The 22,150-nt window shown below is 31.5% G+C and overlaps 2 protein-coding genes and 1 long non-coding RNA gene across 4 annotated transcripts; 2 read left to right on the top strand and 1 right to left on the bottom strand.

Annotated features, from left to right (window-relative positions):
* Positions 1-338: 338 nt before the first annotated feature.
* LOC148278533 (protein D2-like) lies at positions 339-10,288 on the top strand. 2 transcript variants are annotated; one of them, XM_088231263.1, is made up of 5 exons: positions 339-867; positions 4,459-4,573; positions 5,647-5,770; positions 7,282-7,495; positions 10,024-10,288. In XM_088231263.1, the coding sequence occupies exons 2-5, from the start codon at positions 4,466-4,468 to the stop codon at positions 10,160-10,162; spliced, it is 585 nt and encodes a 194-aa protein (XP_088087389.1). In that variant the 5' UTR covers positions 339-867; positions 4,459-4,465; the 3' UTR covers positions 10,163-10,288. The 2 variants fall into 2 exon arrangements, with proteins under 2 accessions (XP_088087389.1, XP_088087388.1); XM_088231262.1 differs by lacking the exon at positions 339-867 and adding an exon at positions 947-1,097.
* Positions 789-2,348, bottom strand: LOC148278534 (uncharacterized). The gene is made up of 2 exons (XR_015823166.1): positions 1,541-2,348; positions 789-1,295 (listed from the first exon to the last, which is right to left on the bottom strand). It is a non-coding gene; the product is annotated as an uncharacterized LOC148278534 (long non-coding RNA).
* Positions 10,289-17,518: 7,230 nt separating the features above from the next.
* LOC148278532 (phosphatidylethanolamine-binding protein homolog F40A3.3-like) lies at positions 17,519-21,586 on the top strand. Its single transcript, XM_088231264.1, has 4 exons — positions 17,519-17,598; positions 19,123-19,217; positions 20,492-20,615; positions 21,352-21,586. Exons 1-4 carry the CDS (start codon positions 17,562-17,564, stop codon positions 21,567-21,569), a joined length of 474 nt encoding a protein of 157 aa, XP_088087390.1. The 5' UTR covers positions 17,519-17,561; the 3' UTR covers positions 21,570-21,586.
* Positions 21,587-22,150: the final 564 nt, after the last annotated feature.

The following is a 22,150-nucleotide window of genomic DNA, read 5'->3' as shown; positions in this document are numbered from 1 at the left end:
AAAAAAATCACATTAGAATTTTCGTGTTCTCACAGGGAATCGAATCCAGAAGCTTATGTGTGTGAATTAAGCGTCTTAGCCATTAAACCACGGAGGTCGCATTTATATATTACCATACTTATAAATCGGTATTCGTATTTTGGAATACTTTTATAAAAAAAGCATAGACGTTAAAACAGGTGTCTTTCTACAAAGGGGAAAAATGTTTTTTTAATTTTAACAGTAAAATAATTTTTAAAATATTACATTTGAATTGGTATTTCAAGAAAAACTTGTTTTTATGTAGACGTAATCAATGGCAATGTTTTGATATCAACCAAAAATTATCGAGGTAAAAAAGTCCGAAAAATCAGGATTTCTTTCTAGTAATTGTCACTTTGTCGTAATAATTTCTGATCAGCTGGAGGAGGAAAACCTAAATCATGTTATTTGTAGATGCCCCCTAAAATTATTGATATCCTAAGTTCCTATCCGACCTCTTCGATACCAACGTCCCATTCTCTACTCATATTATAACTCTCCTGTCCCTACACAATAAACATGTGTTCCAAATTTTATGTAAATATCTAGTTAATGGTGTTTTTCAGTTGTAAATAAGTTATATGTAGATGTAATACTCGACACTGGCTAGAACACCCCAGTTGGTAGATGAAAAGGCCAAAAAATCGTCGTCTTCGTCTTGTCATCTTATATATAATATCTGCGCATTTTGTCAAGTCAAACTCACAGACTACAGATATCTTGTCAAACTCCTAAATTCAGGTTAGGTTGGTTTCCGATTTCTGATATATCCTGCAGTCTGTGGGTTAGGTCGAGTTCGGATTTGGAAGCCGGGTTCTAATTAATATTTTGTCTCAATAATTTTTGGTAAGTGCAGCTGTTGACTAATACAGATTTATTATGTATTTGTTTCATTTTGCTATGACATTGTGTAAATATTAAATTTGTTCTCAGTGAAGTTTATATAGAATGGCGTAGTAAGGTTTTCTACATTTTCTTGAACGATATAAATCGGTGCAGAATCACATGTTTCTTTATGTTTTAGTCATTTGACTCTTTAAACGTATTTGAAATATAATTCAAACAACAAAATACACGTATATATCATTTTCCATCTTATTAGCCGGTTGCTTTATTAATCACCACACGAAATATTATACTTAGTTCGTAGCATATTTTTTAATTTCGCCAAGCATATTGCTTAACTGAGTTTTTTAATAAATAACATCAAGGACATGTCACATGGTTAAGTGTTTTGGATTTAATAAATTCAATTTAAGAATAGTTTCTCAATGCTGCTCCAGAGGATCTTAATGACGTCTTACGCTTAAGCTCGGGTTTCCTAGGACAGCGGTGCCCGTATTTGAACGGCCGTAGTGAACATTAGTGCGGTTGACAGCCGTCGTCACGGTGACTAGAGAGTGGTTTCCTATAAAAATGGTGTTGATAACACCGTTAAAAAATAAAACCACTCTCTAGTCACCACTAGGACGGCTGTCCACCGCATCACCGTTCACTATGGCCGTTAAGATACGGGCACCGCTGTCCTAGGAAACCCTAGCTTTAGATCAGCTATATCTATAACAATATGAAAAATCATTTGGTATACCTAGGGTTGTCAGATCTGACATTTGGGATAATGAAATATTAAAGAAAATATTATGTATCTAAAGGGGATACTGATCGGCATTACGCGACGTAATGTAACGTTCGCAGCGAACCTTTACGTAACGCCGTTTGCTTTTAAAACCGTGTAACATACTTGTTGCTCGCTCGTGCTCCAGATTCGTTGCCACTTGCAGTCAAGATGTCGGACGACGTAATTGTGTTGGGATCTTTAATTTTGCTCAATTATTGTTTGATCCAAATAAAGAAACATTATTGGATGTCAGACTTATTATACTTACTAGAAACGTGTCTGGTGGTTTGTCGATAATAACAATACTAAAAAAAACTCACCGCGGCGTACTGATTAAATCGTGTTACACTCATAGGATTCACCGAAAAACCGGCAGCCGGTTGGAGCACTGGAGCGAGCAACGAGCGGCTCGCTGCCCCCGTACTAACTGCTTATAGTTGCAAGCTCAGGCGTACCACAAGATTCCAAATTGGAACCTTTGTTGTTTTTAATATTCATAAACAACCTTGGTTTGATACTAAAATGTGGTTATGGTTTGTTTGCTGATGATTTGAAAATATATTGCAAAATTGAATTTGAATGTGATCAAACACTATTGCAAAATGACTTGGATACACTGAGTGACTGGTGTAATCAGAATGACATGTTTTTAAACATTGATAAATGTTATGCTATACAGTTTACAAAAAATTAAAAAAAATTAAAAAAATTTGTATCATATAGATAATGTTTTGTTAAAAAATGTGAATACAATCCGTGATTTAGGAATAACCTTAGATTCAAAACTTATGTTTGATAGTCACATAACTGATGTAAAAAACAAATCTAAGATTTTGGGATTCATCCATAGGACAACAAAACCATTTAAAAACCATAAATCTTTAATAAAAAGTACCCACCTTAATAAATAAATAATCTTTGTGGGAAATGTATGGACATATAAAAGATCTAGGTGTAAATTTTTTTTTAAGGTCAGGTGGGATAAGAGTGTCGTACTTTTTTTGTAAATTTATATTAATCGCTTTCTATTTTCAGATTTTTAAAAAAATTATCCCAGAATGAACGTATATTATAAACATACAATAGCATGGTATTGTTAATAATAGTCTAAAAATCTGCACTACTGTTCCTCTTGCCCCGTTACCCGGGGTAAGAGTATCATAGCAGGCTATCTCCTAATATAACGATAATATGTATATCATCTTCAATACAAATAACTAATGTAACCGCCGATGAAATTTATACCTTCAATCATTGAAATGAGCAAGAAAAGGGGCTTTCATTCTAATTTGGGGCAAGAGTGTCGAACAAAACCCTCAAAAAGGATTCCACTTCTTAAAAGCAGCGGCAGCAAATTCTAAATATAAAATAATCTAAATTAGTGCTTTTTGTGAAGGGCATAAATAATTTTAATTAAAATAAAATGATGTCTGGTCATTTTTTTGACATATCGGCAACCTAAGGTATACCAGTATGTAACTGGCACACCTAATTTGCTGGATGCAGCAAATTTCTTCTTATGAGTCTGCAACTGTGTAGCAGTAAAGCATTATCTAAATCATTTTGATAAATTATTGGCACCTGTTATCTTAATTGAGTAAATTTAATGTTTCATAAAATCAATTTGTGTTTTCCGAAAATGACACAACATTAGTCAACTATCCGCGACAATAATATTGATCGCACATTTTCTCTAGAAGAATAGATGGAGAAGATAGAACACCAAATCACCACCTGTTTCTTTTACACTGACTATCTTTTTCACATTCTCCTTACATATTTGTTCATTAAAATAATACACAATTGTAAGAATTCACCAAATGAGTTATTTGGCGGTGCCTATAAGTAGAGATATCTGGAAACACATTGCACTTGTTTCACCGTTACTATCTTATTGAACCATTTTGAAACTTCAAATAAAAGATAGTAGCACCTATATTCATTAATTTAAAACTAACAGGTGATATATTAGTAAAACCATTAATGATAACACGCCGAAGCAATAAAGAACATGATGGCATTTCGTAATAGTACCCTATTATTATGAGTAATTACAAACGTGATGTTTTGTCAAATAGTCAGAAGCAGAGTCGACTCCTTATTTTGCATTTAATGTTATGTTACAGAGATCCGTTTCTCAACCATGATAATTATAAATTTGCACTATAAATAAAGATCAAAATTAAGTAATTTAATCAAAAAACAATGCGACGTTTCATATTTAATAAAGTTACTTACATTTTTAGGATACATTGAATATGAATAAAAACAACGACGAATTTCAAATGGAATGATGTACATGAGTTTCATTTAAAACATAAAATAAAATGAAATAATTCATTTGAGTGAAAATTGTGGAATAAATAATATCTTTTATATTTGTGGTAGACGCCTAAAATAAGATAATATGTAGAACTACAACTTTAAAAGGTGTTTTAGTCAAAATAATTTTCTGTAATTAAGTATCAATATTTTTTTTAACAAAGATAAATATTTGCATTCGTATTTTCCCAAATATTAAAATTATTTAGAGACCATTTTCTAAAAGATTACTAGAATAATAATTATTTACTCGTTGGTTATTTTAAGACTTCAATAAATAATAAAATAAAAGCTTTCTCAAATATCAACCAAGAAATTCACATTAAAAATTTTAGCCAAGAGCCGCCTCTGGTTACAAGCTATAGCATTGACATGATATTTACTTCAGTATGTTTATTTTCTTTTGACACGCGCACAATTAAATATGAGATGCATTATAATATAAAGATTCTAACAGTATTTTTCACTGTGTTTATCAGTTTATTTTTTTGTTTAAGTTTGGGAATGAGATTGGGTCCTTTGATCAGAGCAATGTCTACTGTGGCTAAGAGTTTTCAAACCCACCAAGTTGTGCCTGATGTCGTAGCGTCGGCTCCACAGGCGCTATTAAAGGTAATTGTTATTTATTTCGCAACATCATTTTTACTATAGATGAAATAGATATTCAGTTACCTAAACAAAGTATTACGAAAACGTAATTTTATCTACAAATGTATTTATTTTCAACAATACTACATCGTGAATCTAATATCTAGTATTAAGTTGATTAGAAGTAAATAATTGTGGTAAATAAATAATTTCTCTTATTTTTGGCAGTAAATGATCACACTTTTCTTCATACATAACACCTGCTTCAGATAATAGCCTCACTGTATGTGACGGTGTTAAGCTTCGCTTTTGTTTATTGCGACTTCAACATTAATTGTTGTGTTTCGGCTGAAAGCCTTGTCGGATATTCGGTATCCTGCGAAAACACTATACATTTCATCTCAATTGTTTACATTGGTATATTTACTTTCAGTATATTTTTAATGATTTAAATTTTAATTTAATCTTTAAACTACTTTCAGTTTTGTTTTTTTCCCTTATAATATTATTATTGTACTTGAAATAATGAAAATAGTTCATTGATAACCTTAGCATGTAATATAATATGGTAACTTCACTGACCCATTAGAATTAAGCCTAATATTTTATACTCTGAAACTATGAAATTGTAATGTATGTTTCCCGAATAAAAGTGAATAAAAAATACTAATAATGATGGTGTCCCAAACAGGCAAATAGATGCCCATTCTAGGGGCCTAACATTACAAAGTACTCATTCAACCAGCATTAGCTCATATTATTTAAATTATTCACCATATTTATGGTGAATAATTTAAATAATATGTATTGTTACTCTAAACAATCAAACAACTCTAGCACTTCTTGGTCATGTGCCGTGGCGCGGTTGGTTAGATGGCTAAGTGTGAAACTGGCGTCCCGGGTTCGATTCCCGCCAGTTGCAAGAAAAAAATTCAAAAAATATTTTTTAATATTTGATTTTTTTTAATCAACTGATTCTCTGTACCATACTTATTTATTTTCGAAAAAGCACATCTCTTTTGGGGTATGTATTTAATCGAAACTAAATATTTATAAGTCACCCAATATAATACAATAATATTAATTTGGTTCTATAGGTGAAATATCCAAGTGGCGTAGAAGTGTCGGAGGGGAACGAATTGACACCCACAAAAGTAAAGGATGTCCCTACTACTGAATGGGATGCGGAAACGGGCTCTTTCTACACCCTGTGCATGACTGGTAAAATATATACATATTTTATAAATTTATTACCGTAATTCATGCACAAAATACCGGACATGATTTGTCGTGGAGCCCCACAATGCAGTCCGGATCCAACGATTAAAGTCTGTGCCAGAGTAATGGAGGAAGGTTATGGCGCATCCCAACTCATCACAAAAATGGTATAATTACTACAACTAGGTAACTCAAAAATAAATATTTTTGAGTTACCCACTGAAAACACATACATATTTATACCTTCCTTCATGAATGCTACAAATGGACAAGTATTGATTTATTAAAATCACATTATGATGATTTGTATGCATGACTTGTATATTTGCAGCATTCATGGAGGAGGATAAAAAAATGTGTATTTAGTGGGTAACTCACAGATGCTGATTTTGAAGTTACCTAGTTGTATGTAGTAATTACCCCGTCATATGTTTTTAGAAACGTCTCGCCTTAACCCATTAAGTCACTGTTCACAGCCAGCGCAAGCACGTGTTTTTAGTGATTACAATTTTTTGTTTTGTACAATCAGTAGTCATTTTTATTTAACTTTTTTCACATAATGTAAATAACATAGTACATTGGCGGGTTTATTGCCAAATGGCAATTTCTTCCAACCAACAAATAAAACAAAAGTTTTATTTTTATAATTCAAGTTACAGAACATATTCAATAGAAAAAAAAGATTAAAAGGCTAAAGATATATAAAAATAGAAATAAACATATTTGTTTATAAATTACCTTAAATCAAAACTATTACTCAATGGGAAAAAGGAAAAAAGAGGAAAGAGGAAAAAGGAAAGGAGGAGAGATTAAGGAAGAGAAAGAAGATGTTTCTTCAGACGTGATTTAAACAGAGATAATGTAGTAACATCTTTGATGGTGGATGGGAGATGATTCCACAGTCGAGCCGCATGGACACTATATGAGTTAGAAAAGAAAGAGGAATTGTGGATGGGTATTAAGAGAGTGCCTTGAGAATTAGAACGAAAAGGTAAACCACGAACTGATAAGCGTTGAAATTTTTCACCCAGGTATATAGGAGCATTAGGTGATTGAATACTTAAGATCTTCTAGTAATAATGTATTAATTTTTTTAATTTTATTTTCAATCATGGAGTGAACTTCTTCAAACTGAAGTTTATTCATTTTAATATACATATAAATTCTTTCATTGTCCACTCCTTGTCAAGACAGTGAAATTCACCAGCCTTTAATCTTGTCATATTTATAGGTGTTTCGAAAATTGCCTCTAGGAAGAGAGGAGGACCTCTGTCGTCTGATAATGTAAATCAAATATAAAAATGTGAGATCATCTTCAAATTCACTGTCCAAATCACTAGAAGTTATTTTGAACCGACCGACTACAGCGAAGTTGGCTCAGAGAATGATCATTAAAAATGACAAAAGAGCTCACAACGCACCACAATAATGAGTACACAATACGACTCAATTATGTAATCCTACCGTAGGTGTGAGTAAGATAATAATAATGATGACATTTATTATTATTTTAGATCCCGATGCTCCAAGTCGCCAGACTCCAACATTCCGAGAATGGCACCACTGGCTGGTGGGGAACATTCCAGGGAACGCCGTCTCTAGCGGAGAAACTCTCTCCGAGTACATCGGCAGTGGCCCCCCCAAGGACACGGGACTCCATCGCTACGTATTCCTTGTTTTCAAGCAACCCGGAAAGATTAATTTTACCGAGAGCAAACTTACCAACAAGTAAAGAATTAAAAATATTAAGAACAGAGATGAAGAATATTTTTGAAAGGGGATTATGGAAGTCTAGGCATTTACAGGGCTTATGACCTGTCATTGGCTGGTTTAAGTGGTCATTTTACACACTGTAACATTCACCATTCTGCTTATGTTTGATCAATTAATAATTAAAACAAATAACCCGCTAAGCCTTTATTCTAGAGGCTCGTCAGCTGGTGGGAAAGAAAGGATATGGAAGGAAATTATGGATAATACACCATTGGAACATTGTTTATGAAAACAACTAGTCAAAAAATATGTATAAAAATTTTGAGGTATTTTTAAGCATTTTACGGTAGGTAAAATAATTCAGAAGATTCTCACGTACATCACAAGAGGTATCAAACACTTCATGAAAATCAACAGGTGGAAAAATGTGGGTGTTCAAACATGGACAGAATGGTAAATGTTACAGAGTGTGTTAAGTAATCAGTTAAATCAACCAATGGTCTGAGTTACTGTTCATGGTTTGTTGGTTTATTATGCAATCGCACATAACTGTATTCTTCACCCGCTTGGACACAGAGAAGAGTGTTTTCGAGGGAATCGAGTGGAGATAAATCCACATCGTATTATAGTGGTTGGCGCATTCGCTTATCTTGTTTGAGATCCTGGGTTCGATTCCTGACAGGTTGGACATGAAGTATTGTGTTTTAAGGTGGTTCTACACTTTTTTTACCTTTACCATTATACCTACATGTAATAGATGATCAAAATATGCTGAATTTGGTTTACCAATGCAGTGGCATGGTAAGACTAGGCATGGAAAGGGGAATGCTGATAATTATGTAATAGATACATAATATAAAATTGTTAAACATTTTCCACAGCACGAGGAATCATAGTAAAGGAATGTTATTCTTTAAAAAAAGGAAAAACAAAAAAATAATGCATGTTTATTTATTCACACAAATCCACATGTTACAAAAAATATATATAATGTATCCCTAATTCTATGAGGCCAAGAGCTCTGTGTTGAGTTGGGATACAACATAATGGAAAGTGGAAGCATGCATATTATTAAACAATACCAAAAGTAAAAATTATTACATAATCATATATTTTAATAAACATTTAAACAATATGCTTAATAGTATATATATATATATATATATATATATATATATATATATATATATATATATATATATATACTATTAAGATTTCATATATATATATATATCAGGGGCGAATCGTCCAAATAAGCGATTATGTACAGCTTACCATTATATTTGACTTTCTGTAATAATGTTTCATAGTAACATGTATATGGCAAAATAAAATAATCGTTTGTTTTAAATCACCGTCACCGTTTATATCTTCCTACAATATAATAAATCTATAAAGTGCGCCCAGCCCGTTCTCAGTAAACTATGAAACTAGCCGATTACATCCGCTTATTCGTCCTTACAAAAAAATACACTATATTTTACATCTTAAACCTAGTTGCGTTTTTTCAGTACTAAAACAAGCTTGCAGATTCCAAATATTAATTTATTATATATATACAGCCTAAGCCAATTACAACAGTTACATGAAGAAACATAAATGCAAGAAACTGAACAAAAAGAACATAAAACTATTTAGCAAAGACAAACAAGGGCAAAACAATAATTGTATACAATATATTAAAAAAACGAAAGACCAAAAACTTTGAGCTAAACCATGCCAATCCAACTTCATCCCACACTGTTTAGTCGCGAAGAGATCTACGAAAAGCCGGAAGATCTATCCCAAAAAATTCCAAGTCGTGTGATGAATTGACTAATCTACACATTCTGGACATTGGGGCATAAAAACCAAAGTTGCTCTTAGAAGATTTTATAAATAGCAGATTTTGACTTCTGGTGACACGGTTGGGAACATGAAAAGAAATTGATTGCAACAGAGATGGGACATCACTTAAATATGACTTAAAGATTCTCTATTTCGAAACCAGTATTTCAAACATTATTTCTGAAGGACTATTTTTCTTTGAGTATTTCAAACATTATTTCTGAAGGACTATTTTTCTTTGATAGGACACCGTTGGCATATTTATCACATAAGACATGTGCCGTTGAAGTGACCGTTTTTGACATTATTAATTTTAAAAGCAATTGGCTAGTGCTCAGTTAAGTGTTGGCATTTAAATTATAATGGAAATATCTACCGAATGTCATTGTGATATTGTACAAGTGTTGCGTTAAAATACTGTGGAATAAAGCTACATATATCGCGTACTTAATTATAATTGTTGTATGAGTTGAATTCCACATAACCACAGAAAAAATAGCCATTTATAAATTACTTATATGTAAATACAAATAAATGAACATTTTTTGTAGAGGAACTATTCAATAAATCACTGCTCGCCCCTGATATATATATATCTATGCCATATCTCGTAGCAGTCTCCTGCAATGGTCTCTTCCCTGTCAATCCCAAACATCTCTGAAGTTTTGATTTTAAGTTCTAAGATACTCATACACTCGCATGTTTTTTGTTTTTAGGAGTGGTGATGGGCGAGGCAAATTCTCTATTGCCAAGTTTGCCGAGAAATACAATTTGGGGAGTCCGGTAGCTGGAAATTTGTATCAAGCAGCCTATGATGATTACGTCCCCATTCTATATAAGCAATTGGGTGCTTAAATTGACATATATTGCACTGTTTTAGAAGCTATTTTTGCTACATAATCGTACGAAAGATTGTACATACTAAAGAACTGCTAGATGTAGTTCATATCTGTTGAATATAATATAAGGATATCACCGAAACGTTTTATTTGATCTTATCACACTTCATTTTCATAATTCCTATAATGACTTTTTTATGTCTTTAATTTACCCATACTGCACAGGGTAGGTTCACAGGCATAGGTCGTTCCTAGTTGTGTCACTATAAATTGTGTCTCTGTAATCAACTAATGTATGTATAATGTTTTTGATAAATAAAAATAAATAATACGTCTGACAGTTACAAGTTTCCATTTTGAAACTTCTTTATTCAGTTTTTGAACTAGATATTTTAGTCGGCTACACACAATGACTTATAACTAAATAGACACATTACTAGCGCGAAGAAAATTCTCCAACCGACTTTCATAATGTTCAGACATGATGCTACGTAGAAATATGCCATCGTGTGACGAAAATATGCTTTGTTTGCACTGCAACTGTGAAAAATAAACCAGATGAAGTATTGTCTTATTTGTAAACATAATCCAATTTATGGAATAAGTAGATAATGAGTAATTTTTTAGCATACATTTTTCAAAATTTTGACAGCTACTAGCTGGTGTCGTATCTATGGTAAAATGTTAGACGGAAATAAATATGAATCTCTTTCATAAAAGATTATATATGTATCGCGATTTACTATGTATCGTGATTTACTATGTATTTCTTTTTTTAAATTTTTGTGGGCAATGCAATATTTGCTGTATCTTGGATGTCGCTAGTAAAGGCGGTAAAAAAAAAAGAAAGGAAAGTAGCGACAGACCTTTAAATCAGGTGCTACTCGCCCCCCCAAGGTGCTGATATTTTTTACTTTTGCAAGCTGAGCAACCCCTCAAGCGAGGCAAATGTGTGATCTTGGATGCCAGATCTTAAAAGGTGATAACCGCAACTCCCCAGGCAAGGCTAAAGTTGATATTGGCTGGGGTGTCACCAGATATTAAGTTATTTTTGCCTGCGGCTGCTCTAAACTGTTATTTTAGAAACGGTTTAACAAAATGGTTTGATTTATGAAATAGTAACTGTTACTGCTACTCTTTATCAAATAACTGAAACTCCCATATCTAATAGTGAGTAACATGTATACGTCATTGACCATACATTACAGTATCATCTGTCAAAGCTGTGATATATGTCATTATTATATTTATTTGTGATTAGTTCAATAAACTGATTTTTATTTTTAGGTTCCCAAAAAACATGTAAATGAAAATAATGCATTAAGTTGAGTTTAATACATATTATATTGAGTCATAAAGAGTGCTACATAGTTCAATTAATTTTAGAGATATTGTTAATTCTACTTAAAAATATGTTTTTTTTATTCAATAAAACACCATAGGTGGAAGAGTACCAAGTTTTTTTAAAAATTTGTAACTTATATTTAAACATAAGTTATTATGTATATAATTACTACTACTAATAATTAATGGAATTTCATCATGAATTGTCAATAAATAACTTAAATCGAACCATAGGTATGGAGGTGGTCATCAAAGTGAGTAAAAATGAATACACTTTATGCGGGCTTTGTTACAATGTAAACGCCTCAGGAAAAAATCAGCAAAAAATTTAATAAAAACTTTTTTATGAAAATTGCTCTATCTCATAAAATATCAGTTATTTTTTAATGAAATTTCGAATACCCACTCGCCATATACTGCTTATCATAACCTAAAAAGAGTATGTCGAAGTAAAATATATCTTCAACACGTCATATTAAAATATATCTACAACACGTCATATTAAAATATATATAGGTATTTGTCTTTATTCACATTTGCAGAATGACAAACAAACAGCAATCCATATTATAAAAATTAGAATCAGAAAATATTGCCTTTCTGCTCACCAAACATGTAAAAATACATACATACACATTAGAGTGAAAAGAAAACTGATATAATTCATTGGTAAACAAATTATTTTACGCACAAGCTCTCCTGTTTCTTATATAAGAGCTATGCAAGAATATGTGTGTAGGTAAATAAAACGACAGCTTATATTAGTTTTTTTTATAGATGTGTGTGTAATTTAGAGCATCTTGAAGCATTGACATAAAATACTTGTACGAGATAATCGGGTAGATCTCCCTCTATTTCTACCGTTTCCGTTGATAAGCACCTGTCGGGCGTGCAGGTAAATTGCCCTTTCCTCATAGCGTTAATGTGTCGAAGAAAATTTGAAACAGAAAAACGTAAGATACATGTTGAAAGGGTGTAAAATTACATATTATTTGATGTTAATTTGTAAAAATTATATACCTTTGCCTCAGAATCTTATCAGAAAATTAAACACCTTTTAGATATCGACGTGAACTACATTCAAACCTTTTTTTGGTTAATTAGTTCTTTGACAATGGTATAATGACATGTAAATTATAATGATCAATTTGTCATTCTCTATCATAAACAATGCTTTTTTCTAATTTCGATTGTAAATTATATGTGTTTATACTGTATGATTATGGGAAGATAAATTGTTTTTCTTTTTTCACATTTATGGAGTTTTTATGCATACTTCTCAAGTTTTAAAAGATGAATGATTGATATAGTAATTGCTTCAAATAATAGGTGTAATCTTGATAATGTAATGTAATCACAAATGTAGATGATACTTATTATTTGTATTTACTTTTCTTAGTTTGTAGCATTCTGATTTAAACTGGTTTCAGATCTTTAGGACAAATAATATTAGCAACCTACATATTTATTATCTTCACCATTAATTTGATATTTTTCCCCTATCTTTTCCAAGGCAGAATTATCCTAGGATTTATTTCAAACTCCGGTTTAGAGCTCTGATGTTCCTCCTTCCTCTCTCTTCCCAACTTGCTTTCTGTTTTCTAGACCAGTTATTTGGGTATAAATGGTTCCAAATTGAAATATTTGGTTACTTGAGCCGGTCCGTAGTAGTTTGTCACTGACTCACGGATCGGAGGTCCGAGGTTTGAACCTCACTCTACCACAACTTAGTTCCTATTTTCTAATACAGTAAAAGTCAAATTATCCGCATTAATGAGTGCAGATCAGATTTCTGCATATCCGGATAGTTAGATTAAGGCAATGTTTTTTTTTTATTACTTTTGAAATATTACAGCAAATTGAAATCACATTAAAAACTTACTTAAACATGTCCAGCAAAGTTAATTGCTCTGACGAAGAAACTCGGTTGCGAGCAGCGAGGTCCCTATTTCGAGGTTTTATTTCCTGATAAAGATCAGGATATTTGGCAATCTGGATGACTGGGGTTTGGACAAACGGAGATCTACTGTAGTGAGCTATTTACAACTCATTGAAAATGCCCCCCAAAATCGAAATATTTTGGTAAATCTTAAAAATGTAAATATTTATTTTTATTTAAAAGAATTAAATTATAGGATAGCAAATATTTCTTGAAATTTATAATTAGCAAGTAGTATTTTCACAACCTATAAAATCAATGTAGTATATTTGACAACTGTTAAAAAATACATGTATGGTCAGTTAGGGGGGTGTCTGGACCACGATTTTACAATGTGAGCGTATGGTTTCTGACTTAGTTCTTGCCTGAGAACCATGAATATATTAATATCTTAAATATGTTTTATATTTAGTACAATTATGTAGTCTTTAAATATATAATAGTCAAATTATTATTGGAATTAGATCAAGTTGGCAAACATGTAAACCACATAAAAAAAATTAGAACAAGTCATTTGAACCACGCCATAGTTGAGTTATCGGCAATGGTGAACTCCTCATAACGATTGAGTGTCAAATTCATTAAAATTTTGGAGTAACCTTTGTAAAGGAAAAAGAAGTCAAATTAAAGTGAAAACAATCTTATTTGATGTACAATTATAAATAGTTAGTTTACAAAATGTTAATAAATGCTTGAAAAGGCTTTGAAATCATCGGTAAACCTAATCATGTCTTCGATGGATTTTCTCAAATTCTCTTCTGAGTACCTTACGCTAGTCCCCCTCTAAGTTTTTCTGATGTAAGAGATTATATAGTAGCAAGTTAATTTATGTTGTCACCATCATATGGAATAAACCATATTTCAAAAAATATTTAGGTTAAGTTAAAAGTAAAATTAGATTCATCATCATCATTCCCTTTCCGCATCTAATGGTGCATCGGGCACTGGATTGGTTGATTCACAGCATATCTCGATCGATTTTGTTACATGAAGGTAAGGTGATCAGTCTTACGCTACAGGCACCAGTCCAGGGACTATGATATATTCTGGTGTGAAAACACCCTTTTAAATAAGTATTTCATATCAACCATGTCGGGAATCGAACCCGAGACCTCTCGCGTGGTAGGCAAACGCGCTGACCATTACACCACGAGGCCGACAAAGTTAGATTAGGCATTATTTAATAAGAATATTGCGCACTGTAACCCCTTATCTCGAACCATGTGGTTGTATAATGGTGTGAAACAGGATATTGATATATTTATTGATGGTCCGCACAAATATGAAAATTCCTTGACTAAAAAATGAAAATAATATCTCTTATATGTTTCTAGAGTTTATTTTTAATTATTCAATACCTGTAACCAGACTATCTACTGCACCCCAGTTTTTGCTCGTTTCGTTATGTCTCAGCCAATCAATGACCATCTTTCCCCCTAAGGGGATGCTGGACCAACTACAGTCAAAGTGTGCCTTGAGCCGATTCAACAGATTTCCTAATGAGGAAAATTACACGTAAACAGCTAAGCTTTCTCGTCTCCCAGTGAGCTGTGAGGTCTGGTAAAGCGCTTCCCCTGTGCGGATCACTTTACTAGCACTCTCCATCCTATCTGGCGAAATTTAATAAATTTTTAAATTTAATTTAAATTAAATGAGAATAAATTTCTTAAATTATAAACGAAATATTTGTATTTTTAACATTTTTAATTTTTGTTTTGTCATTATGGTGAAAGATGTTTAGTGTTATTTTTTAAAATTGTATTTATATTATATCTTTTACTGTCTGTGAACTGAAAATAAATTAGAAGTTTCAATTAAAATATTGGACACTAGATAAAATTTATTTAACATAGTAGGTATATCAGGAAAAAAATATTTCAATGATGAATAAAAATATTATAATATTTATGATAATACATGTGCTTGTGGTATCTGGGGCATTTTTCCCATAAATATTTTAACTGGACCACCCTCTCCCTCAAGGTTACAAACATTAGGGAGGACACGGGCTGACAGTAACATTTTAAGGTTCTATTACGCTTAATTTATCCTGAATGAACTATAATACTGATAATATTCATAGTGAACCTGTAGATATTTTGCAAAATCAAGATTGACACCTTGCTCTGCAATATTGGAAATATTGCCACACGAAAGCTACAACATTTAGAGACATGAGGCCGGTTGCTGAAGGGAGACTCCATTGTCCTTCAGTGCTGCCAAACGCTTGAAGGAAAATCACCATCGTGAGTTTTATGGGAAAAAAAACCATGGCCCAGTTACCTCCTGTGCCCATAGACCCCAACTGACCTTACAGGGCTTTGATTACAATGGGAAGTTACAATTTATCTTCAATTTTATCTACAAGTAAAATTAAGTTTTCTGTACGACTTTTCATAATATGCATACAATTTATCTTCTTAACATGTTCAACGAAGATACCTTAAATAATATATTCTTTTTCGTACACAATTATTGGTTTTTCTTTTTAGACAGTCGAAGATAACTCTGTTAACTTCCCATTGTAATCGGGGCCCAGGTTTTTTGGCCGTTTGCTTTTTTTTTACATAATTCTTTAAGTACCTGTTGTGTATTCTATAACCTGTTTTTCTAAAGGTCAATGATTCCAGTAAATATATATATGTTTATGTACATATTATAAATCCCTGAAGTTTGGTAACTAAAAGCTGGTTTGTCTGCTTCTTGTGACTTAATTGTATAAGTACAGATTTACATAATTTGAATAAGATAAACTTACATGCACAAAAACACTTCTTGCGACTTAAATGTATAAATACTGATTTGCATGATTTGAATAAGGTAAACTTACATGCACAAAAGCCATGTAATAAAATATGCTTACATCATCATCATTATACTCCAATTCACACCCGATGGTGCATAGGGCAATGCATTGAAAAAATTACGACCAGTCTTACGCTCAGGTGCCAGTCCACCTTATGACCAATGTTTCATGTTGATCCTCCCAGGAATTGAACCCAGAACCTCAAAAATGGTAGGCGAAAACGCCAACAACTACACTATGAGACGGGCTTTTTTCCACATAATTTCCTTTTCAGGATTTTTACCTGAGTGTAAAAACACTTTTCCAAGATTCTGGTTCTATTTAGCTCACAGAACTGTATTCTTCATCCGCCCATGCACATAAATTATGTCAGACATATTAATAACACTGAAATCTAAATAACTGCCCAAAAGAAGTCCCCGATAAAGTAAATATTTATGAAGAAATTTTACATATATTCAAGATAATCTTGGTGTGTGATATCATACATCTCGATTATTTTAAGACAGTAAAAAAGTTAAAAAACAACTCATGTTTTATGCAATGCAGATTACACTTATACACTTTTTCCTAGCATATATTTTTTTAGCACCACAACAGAACAAGAGAATATTATTATTTTTCTTATGGTGCCATTCTATGATAGAGATTGGTTATCAACATGACAATCTTAATTTTGTCTATAGTCACTCTGAATAAATACATAATTAAATTACAATAAGATGTAACCATAATGATGAATTCTTGCAGGGAATGTCTATGCTTGCATGTGCTCATGTAGATATTATAAATACAAATATGTTTTCTCTTATTCATATTCACCTAAAAAATGTTGAGCATTTGTAAAATATCCCCTTTGTGAATATTTTTAATTTTGAAATCAGAACTATTATATGGTAAAAATAATTTTTTAATATGTTACGTTTCAAGAACAGTCATGTTGTAATAATAAATCTTAGAGATTATTTATAACAAATCTGTAGATTAATTTGTGAGCAATTGAGACATAAATTGAAAACATACAGTAGATTCATTTTAAATCTTGGGAAGCACATGCTGGCACAAGGTAAGGGGTCGTTTAAAATCCATTTACACTGTAATCCATTGCGCAACTCAATTAGCATTGTTATTAAGTTGATCTTGTGTGTGTATTACTCTCATGGCTTTTATTATTACCGAGTATCAAAACAACTTTACAGTTATATAGTTACCCACACAAGATGTATATACTCTAAGCCCACACATACCTTTGTGTATAAATGGTTTGTTATGAGTTAAGTAGTGGTCAGTCAATTTCTGTTGCTAGAGGAGACTACTGTTATTGAAATGAAGTGCCTTTTGTACTGTGCTGTGATAATCACAGGTTTGCATAGATATTATTTCAATATCAAGTAGTATTTGAACATTTGCTGAAAAATTATTGTTAATAAAATTATTGTGTGCATGCAAGAAACTATTATGTATCAGGTGTTAACTCAAGTTGTGTCTGTTTTTTTCCAAAATTTAAAATTAGCACCAAAAGTAAAACAATATGTTTATATGTCATTAGAAAGAAAATTTTCTGCTCTACCAAGATATTGTGTTTGCTTTTTCGTTACATATTTTATTTTATTTACAAACCTTCAAAAAATGGAATGTCAAATAGACAAAAGTGAGCATTTTTGATACTGTCTGCTCGTATTCAACCGAGAGAATAAAGGAGAATACATTATTGACTAATTAGCTGAAATTTTTACTGTGTTCTCTTATTCTCTTCATTCGAAAAAACGGACACAACTTATTGTCGCATTGGGGAAACAAGGTTCTATGTAGATTCATATTTTTTTTGAGACATGAAAGTTTGAAATGAAGACATTATTTTATCTAATATTTTTTATTACTTGCTTAATATTGCCTTAATAAACACAATAATAATTAAGGGTTGATTTTGATTTTGTTTTCTTCAAAAAAATTGGATGTAGATGGAACCGATATTTAAATCTAAATACAATAAAAGTTAAATGTAAAAAATAAATTGTTTGATAGAGCCTTGTTTCCACAATGCAAAGTTATGTTAACACCCAATATAATATACAAATGATGCCGTATTTGAGTAGGTATATTATGAATTATTATAAAATGCATCCCCAAAAATGATTGTACGCCTTTTTATCACATAAAACTTCTAATATTTTAGTAATTTAACTGTTTATTTTTATCAACAATATTTTGAGTTTGTCAAAATTTTTGTAAACAAAGACTGGATTCAACTCCCTGGGAAGCTGTTAACATATTACAATAGAGATGAAGAACATTTTAAAGAAGGCAATATAGATGTCTAGGCATCTACAGGGCTTATGACCTGTCATTGGCTGGTTTAAGTGGCCACTTTACACACTGTAACATTCACCATTCTGCCCATATTGTTACATAGAATGGCCACTTTACACACTGTGTAACATTCACCATTCTACCCATATTGTTACATAGAATATTACAGTGTGTAAAGTGGCCACTTAAACCAGCCAATGACAGGTCATAAGCCCTGTAGATGCCTAGACATATATATTGCCTTCATTAAAATGTTCTTCATCTCTGCTGTAATATTTTATTATTTATTTTTATACAAAAATGAGAAAATATTAATTGAATGAGTGTTCTTTAATATTATTTGATAATTTATTATTGTGACACACACCAGCTTTATGGGTATAAATCACAAAGAAGGTTGGAAAAAAACAAATTTAAAGTACTAAATTTAATTCACTGAGAGAAGTAAGAACTATGAAATTAATGTTCTTGTAGTATTATTTCAATGTAAAAACAACGCCACAGAATATCAGCCACCACTTTCATTCCCCCTCGTTTGAATTTTCTCTATTATTTAAATTTATTTTTGTCTCATCAGTAACGAGCCTTGGTGGTACTCTGGCTGTGAAAAGCTTCGAAAGATTTCAAGTGGTTCCCGATGTTATCCCCATTGCTCCGCATGGGCTTCTTAAGGTAAACAGCGATTTAAAACTACAAACACTTATTGTATTTCCTTGCTGCAATCAAGTAAATTCCTGATATAAAATATATTTGAATAAGGTTCTGTACATTATTGCTTTAAACATACGTGAAACCCATTTTAGTGACATAAGTAAGGAATTACATTTTCAATTAAAAAAAAACACATGATTTTCGCACGACTCATGCAGTAAATAAATTTCAAAAATACAAAAGGGAAGTAGGCTTAAAAAAATATTACAAAGAGAGACAAACCTTCTGTCCTTTCCTTTAAGTTATTATTTGCATATGAGATTAGAATGTACTTTCCTCACAGTGAGTTTTGTCTATGAATAAATAACAATAACTTTTATTGTTGAGCTTCTAATTAATAATTTAATGTTAAAATTCTTTTTTGTAAATATTTTACAGATAAATAATACCTACTCTATAATCATTGAAAACAAACACCATTATAAAACAATTATATCTTTGTTGCTTTGTCACAGTAGTCGGCAGTCATTCTATTGTTTTTCAAATAGCAAATTATAAGACAGCACAATTACATAATAAATGGGTAAATATTATTCAAGCGTAAAATAATTACAAGCATTAAACTATTTTTGTAGATGACAGATGTAACAATAACAGTGTGAAACAATGGTATTATGAGTAAATTATATATTGTATGCAAAAAAACATTTTTAGTTTTTGTCAATATTCACGGTAAATTTTTTTTATTATTGTAACATTATGTAAAAATAAATACTTATCTCCATTAGCAACACATTTTTTAAAATAAATTATTAATATTAACTTTTTTTCATGTTTTATATCGTTTCCCTCGTAGAATTACATGGTTTTCCTGTAATTTTTTTATATTTTTTATTTATTATCATTATAAATAAAATTATACATTTATACAAAGTTGATTTGACTGTCTAACTAGGGTTATTTGCCTCATTCTCGTAATAATATTATTATGTATTGGTATTTTGTCCATATACTTATTATTTATATCTATAAAAATTATTGTGTGAAGTGTGACCTCGGAATGGGGCTATACCCATGAGAATACATTTATTTTTATATGTATTAATAAATAAATAAATATTTTTTCAAAAACTTTTATTTACTTTATTATTTTTTTATCAAATTTGTTTCAATATTGCATTACATTCAAATATTTTTTGTAAATTGGAGGACTTTAAGGTTTGAATTCATAAAGAAATATATTATTGACTTCTGGATACAATATTTAAAAAATCTTGTTACTTTTAATTTTGCAGATAAAATATGCAAGCGGAGTTGAGGTCGAGGAAGGAAACGAACTTACACCAACTGTTGTTAAAGATGTATCTACAGTAGAGTGGGAAGCTGAAAAAGATGCTTTTTATACATTATGCATGACAGGTAAATTGTTTCATATTTTTAGATACGAAATTTTAATAAAAAAATAATTCTCGTATACTGTTGTTTTTACAAGGCGTAATATTGACATTTATCTAGCACTTAAAACAACATTGAAACACATAATGCAGAAAGAATATCACTAAAGACTAAATATGCATATCTCAATTCTCTCCCCTTTATTCCTATCCTCTGAAGCAGGCGTAATATAGGCGGAATTTAGTTTTCACCGAGTAAATATCCAATCTCCAGACAGCCTTTATACTGTCGAATGTGGTGCCTTCTATTTCTAGCCACATTCTCCAGCTCTTTTTGAAAGCTGCCATTTTCCGTAGCATATACTCCCAGATACTTGAAGCTCTAGCCCTTTCGATGACTTGGTTTGACAGTCAGGGGATTTTGGGCATCAGGCACAAACATTACACAGCAAATGTTATTGTTATAGTAGCTTCAAGCTTTAAACTTCAATATTTCAACATTTTGCCAGACTCGACATTGTCATTGATCCAACAGTATAGTATTTAAGAAATATTTACAATTTGTGTCCTTGATAATTTAATGACAATATAATGGCAAATAATGGCAATACTCGATACAAATTTAATTTAAGATTACTTCTTAAGAGGAATATCTATTCTGTTCTTTATATTTATACAGTGTTATGTTTTTAAAAAAATATTTTGTTTAAATTACTTTGAATATACATACAGTAATTTCATTTCTTCGGTTTTATTTGAAGATCCGGATGCACCGAGTCGTCAGACTCCCAAATTCAGAGAGTGGCACCACTGGTTGGTTGGAAACATTCCTGGTAATGCAATATCTGAAGGGGTAACCTTGTCCGAATATGTTGGCAGTGGGCCACCCAAGGATACCGGACTCCACCGATATGTATTCCTAGTCTATAAACAGCCCGGAAAAATTGAATTCACTGAAACTAAACTAACCAACAAGTAAGTGAAAAGTATTCTTATAGTTACAGAAAATAGAAGCATTTTTGAGGTACATATTTATAAACAAAGTTTAGATGTACTTTTAAACACAAATTTTGTAGTAAATAAATAATTATATTGTATTAGTAATTTTTGAGTCCAGGCAGATTTTAACTCTATGGGTACTCTCAGATAAAAATCCTGAGAAAGAAAATCGAGTAGAGAAATCGACAAGTCTGCCTCGTAGTGTAGTGGTTAGCGCATTCACCTACCTTGTTTGAGGTCCTGAGTTCGATTCCTGACAAGTTTGACATGAAGTATTGCTTTTCAAGGTGATTTTACACTGCAGTATTTTATTGTTTTTGGATTGGCTCCAGAAGCGTAAGACTGATAGCTTTACCTTTAATGTAACAAAATATTATTACAGAATTTAATTCTATGTTTATTTATGTAATACATTTAGGTTAGTTTGATAATTTCATAATAAGACAAAATGCGTCATATTGGTTTTACTAGTATTTTAAAATACTTTATATATTATGTGGATATTTCAATAGTTACAGAATGAAAAAACTCAATAATGATTGAAAATTTATTACTACGAGA

Source organism: Micrasema longulum, unplaced genomic scaffold, assembly GCF_059751315.1.
Source record: "Micrasema longulum isolate JH-2025_06_02 unplaced genomic scaffold, ASM5975131v1 h1tg000864l, whole genome shotgun sequence".
Taxonomy (NCBI): Eukaryota; Metazoa; Arthropoda; class Insecta; order Trichoptera; family Brachycentridae; genus Micrasema; species Micrasema longulum.
Note: the sequence above shows the minus strand (reverse complement) of the source record. Positions and strands in the feature narration are given on the sequence as shown.